The sequence below is a fragment of the Bactrocera neohumeralis genome, chromosome 2 (assembly GCF_024586455.1).
Source record: "Bactrocera neohumeralis isolate Rockhampton chromosome 2, APGP_CSIRO_Bneo_wtdbg2-racon-allhic-juicebox.fasta_v2, whole genome shotgun sequence".
NCBI lineage: Eukaryota > Metazoa > Arthropoda > Insecta > Diptera > Tephritidae > Bactrocera > Bactrocera neohumeralis.
In genome coordinates, this window is record NC_065919.1 from 88,543,415 (window position 1) to 88,547,872 (window position 4,458).

Genomic DNA, 4,458 nt, shown 5'->3' on the forward strand with positions numbered 1-4,458 from the left:
AGCCACAAATTCTATTTTGTTTGTACTTTGTAACGCGATTATGGAAAACTTATTACGACACCGTGTCCATTCCGTTTGACGTTCACTTATATGAGTATATTTGCTCCGATTGGTTTTGCTTGAAGATTACATAAGCAAATAATGTATGTGGTATTCCGTCATAGCTATAGCTGATAACGGATAAAACGACGAGAACGGTCTCATGGCAATGAGTTCTGTACTATTGGAGCGGATGTGCACTTAATTCCCGTCGAAAATTATTACCACAGTTTCCCCTAAATTTTCTTACCACAAAAGTCAAATCCATCGATACTTGGGATTATCAGCGTCTCTACTTACTTCTCTATTAGAGTTCGTCAACCGGAAAGATTAACCATTATAGGAGCCAAAGTCAGCAGTTGCTGAATGATTTTACTTAAGACCTTTCTCTGTAACTAGTTCCCCTGTCAAAATCAAGACGATTCTAGTTATAATATATATTGGGTAGTCGATAGTCTTTTCGTGTTTTGTCAATAGATGTCGTGGAAGTCGTATATCTCCAGTGTTACCAATCACATTGTGTCATGCCATATAGTGTTGGAAAGGTGACATCTTAAGTTTCAATTAACCAAAAAAAATTACGGCTGCTTAAAAAAGATAGTGAAAATAATGAAGAAATTCGCTATATTTTGAAATTTTTGTATAAATAAGGGAAGAATGTCACGCAAGCCACCAATGAAAATTGTAAAGCTTACGGTACGATGCTGTATCAGTACGTGTAGCACAAAAATGGTTCGCTTGCTTCCGTTCTGGAAATTACGATTTGAAAGATGCACCTCGCTCTGGTCGACCTATCGTTGAAAAAGTCGATGAAATTTTGGAAAAGATTGACCAGGACCGTTACATAAGCAGCTAAGGAACTTAAAACTCATCATCAAACGGTTTTGAAACATTTAAAACAGGCTGGCTACAAAAAGAAGATCGATGTTTGGGTTGAATGAATTGCCTCTGAAAAATTTGATGGACCGAATTAACATCTGCTTTGATTTCTGATTGTTTGCTGAAACGAAGCGAATGGTAATAGAAGGCGAAAAGTGGATCAAATACGACTATAATGTGCGAAAAAGATCATGGTCCAAGCGTGGTGAAGCTCAACAAATGGCCGCAAAGCCAGGATTGAAAAGATTATGCTGAGTGTTTGGTGGAATTGGAAAGGAATTATCAACTACGAGCTGCTCCAGCTGGTCGAATGATTGATTCTACATATTGTTGTCAACAACTGATGAGATTGAAGCAAGCAATCGAAAAAAACGGCCAGAACTGATCAATCGAACATTTTCTACTTTTGAAACTTGCAAAGATTAAAGCCAGGGAAGTACTTAGGCTTGTTAGTTGTATGGGTTCTACGGCGAATTTTCAACCCATTTTATTCATTCTAAGCACAAATGAGTACTGTTATAAAAAAGCACGCTCTCTCAATTTTATTAAGATAACTTACATATTGGTCGATTTAGCGGCATAAAGTCACGCGGAAGTTCAACAATCTTTATATTAGGTATATGGGGGCCAAGGGGAGTATAGACCCCATTCAACCAATTCATTCTTGATTTGTATACAGGGAAGTGAAAGTTTCAAATGGAATTTAAAATTGTGTTATATGGGAAGTAGGCGTGGCTGTAGTACGATTTCGCCCATTTTCATACTGTCACATAAAACTGTCAGAGAAAAGTCACGTACTGAATTTGGTTGAAATCTGTAAGACGGATTTCGAGATATACGATTTCACAAAATGGGCGGCGCCACGCCCATCTTCTAATTTTGACCCAGGGTCCATTAAAGGCTTCTCATATCATCTTGGGGGTAAAATTTAATTTAATAATTTTGAACAGAGTGAGCGGGCTTATCATCATTATAGCATTTTATACGTTTTCCTTTAATGGCGGCTTGTGGGCGTGGCAGTGGTCCAATTACGCCCATCTACAAACTCTTTTTTGCCAAGAAACACGTGAGCCAACTTTCATCCAGATATCCCAATATTTACTCAAGTTACTATTGCACCGACGGACGGACAGACAGACAGTCATACGGATTTCAACTCCTCTCGTTATGCTGATCATATAAGGATATACTAAAGGTGAGAGGAGGAAGAATTGGTAACCATAACACGTCGCATACACAATAGCTTACAATATTCCGGCAACGCACCCTGTATTACATTTGTCACGCATTCCAAGAGGAGAAACTTTCAGATTTTTTTTACTAAATGACAATTCAATCACAATTTATGTTTCATTTAAAAATTCTATTTCATAAAAGATTTTTTTTTGTTAGTTTAACGAAATAAAAGCAAAAATAAAAATTCAATTTACTAGAAAAAGAGAGAGAGTAAAAAGTTAAAATAAAGCCTTTAGTGAAAATAAAAATTCCAGTTCAGTGATGGACACGATAATCGAGCATATTTTGAATTTCCTACAGTTTGACGTGACCAGCATTTTCGGGAAGGGCAGTGAGTGTGGACTCTGTTGCATGAGCTTTTCCACGCCGCGCTTCAGCGAGTCGGCGGAGCGATGCATTGCAAATGTTTACGAGCCACGCCCCCAAATCACAAATGGCGATGAAATGATGGACTGTGACGAAGACAGCTTGGATGAGGACGAATTGCAATTAGAGGCATTCTGCCGAGAGCTGGAGCGAGTGGAAGCGGAAGAGGAGGGAGGAGACGGAGACGGATACTCAAGGCTGCGGCACTGATTCGATTCCGCTGCAAGAGAGTAGCAACGAAAGTCTGACAGAGAGTGACTGCCTGTTGGACAATCTCAAGAATGAGCGGCAGTGTGCGGAGAGCGATGAAAACTCGTTGGAGGCTGATGACGAGTGCACCTGTGAGCTAGTATGTAAGCAGGTAGTGTCCAAAATAGCCGATAAATGCTCATCGTCCACAATGTTGGAGCTGCAAAGTATTGAGGAGCGAGCCAATAAATTGTGGGAGGCGCTCAACTCAAATGTGCGCAACAACACGTGCTCCAAAATGCCCAACTGGTGGGATTTGAAGACTTGGCAGAAGCTGCCGTTCTACTGGGCGGCACTTTCGAATGACATACTTTGCGAGGACCCTTTCGAGAACTTCAAGCGCTTCTACATGGGCAGCAAGAAGTCCAACAAGCGCAACGCCAAGCGTCAAGTGGAGCGTATGCTCATCCTGTGGCACCGGCTGTGTCCCAAGCAGCGCCTGCCATTCATCATGGAGGCTTTCATCAGCAAGGTCGGTGCGGGGAAGGTGAACATCAGCGATGAGCATGAAATCCAACGCATCATCTGCGAGCTGCAGAACAAATGAGCAGTGCGATTCCTCCTTGTTCTTCATTGCTGTGAATTTTGTGTAGCGCTCTGTGGCTCTGTGTGTGTGTATGTCTTGTCCAAATATTTTAATAAAAATCGAAGCAGTGGATGGTGATGTGTAGAAATAAAGCGTGTGTTTTTTATTAATTTCCAGCGAGCTTCATTGCTTTGTCAATAACGCATGCCGCTGTGTTATTGCTTGTGATCGATCAGTCATCACAGCGCGATCGCAGCTTGATCGACCACATGTGGGTGGCGAGTGCTTGATGGCACATGAAAATAAACAACATTCAGATTATAATATATATACCATATTTATGTATGTATGTATACAGCAAAAGCAAAAAAATGCAAGTGAAAAATAGCAATATGGTAAGGAGGTTTAGTCAGGTCGGGCTTTAGTTTAATTTATGTTTAGTGAGTTCTAAGGTCGTACGGAAAGGGAGCCCTCCGTTAAGTGTGGATTCCCATATTTATAATAAGTTATTCTCTGGTACATTTTTATATTGTTTTCAACTTCGTGTTCTCTCATCTGTCAGGGAGATATTGTCGCTCATAGTTGATAGCCTGGTTGTTCTTGATGAGTGACACTTTAGGTCTTGTGACGGGGTTTTTAATAAGAACGCTACAAAAGTAGACAGCAAACAACGCTACATTTTTCTCGCTTTTTTGACATCTCTTTTCAGTAAGGTTTGCCATTTCATCATGGAAAGATATACAATCCAATAACAAGTCGAAATTATTAAAATTTACTACCGAAATTCGGCATCAGTGGCCATAACTTTACTCTACGTCCAATTTATGGTCGTCTTAATCGTCCTGTCAGATCAACAAATGAGCGTCTAGTGGAGAAATTTGAGTCCACAGGCACAGTACAAAATATTTCCGTGCCAGTGAAACAAAGAAGTGCCCGTAGTGTCGAGAATATTGCTGGCGCTAGCGTACCAACTGAAGAAGACCCAAATCAGTCTCTCACACATCGTTCTGGCATCTCTGCGAATTTTGCGAAAAGATCTTGGTCTACATCCTTAAAAGAACAAATTGACGCAAAAACTGAAGCTGCTTGACTACTTGAATCGTCGTATGATGCTCATTTCTAGCTGAATGTCTTCGTCAATAAACAAAATATTCATTATTGGT

The 4,458-nt window shown here is 40.4% G+C and overlaps 1 protein-coding gene across 1 annotated transcript; it reads left to right on the plus strand.

Annotated features, from left to right (window-relative positions):
- Nucleotides 1-2,338: 2,338 nt before the first annotated feature.
- Nucleotides 2,339-3,417, plus strand: LOC126762019 (uncharacterized). Its single transcript, XM_050478497.1, is given in 2 exon segments — nucleotides 2,339-2,691; nucleotides 2,693-3,417. Coding segments are annotated over 2 exon segments (900 nt in total). The 5' UTR covers nucleotides 2,339-2,415; the 3' UTR covers nucleotides 3,317-3,417.
- The last annotated feature ends 1,041 nt before the right edge of the window (nucleotides 3,418-4,458 follow it).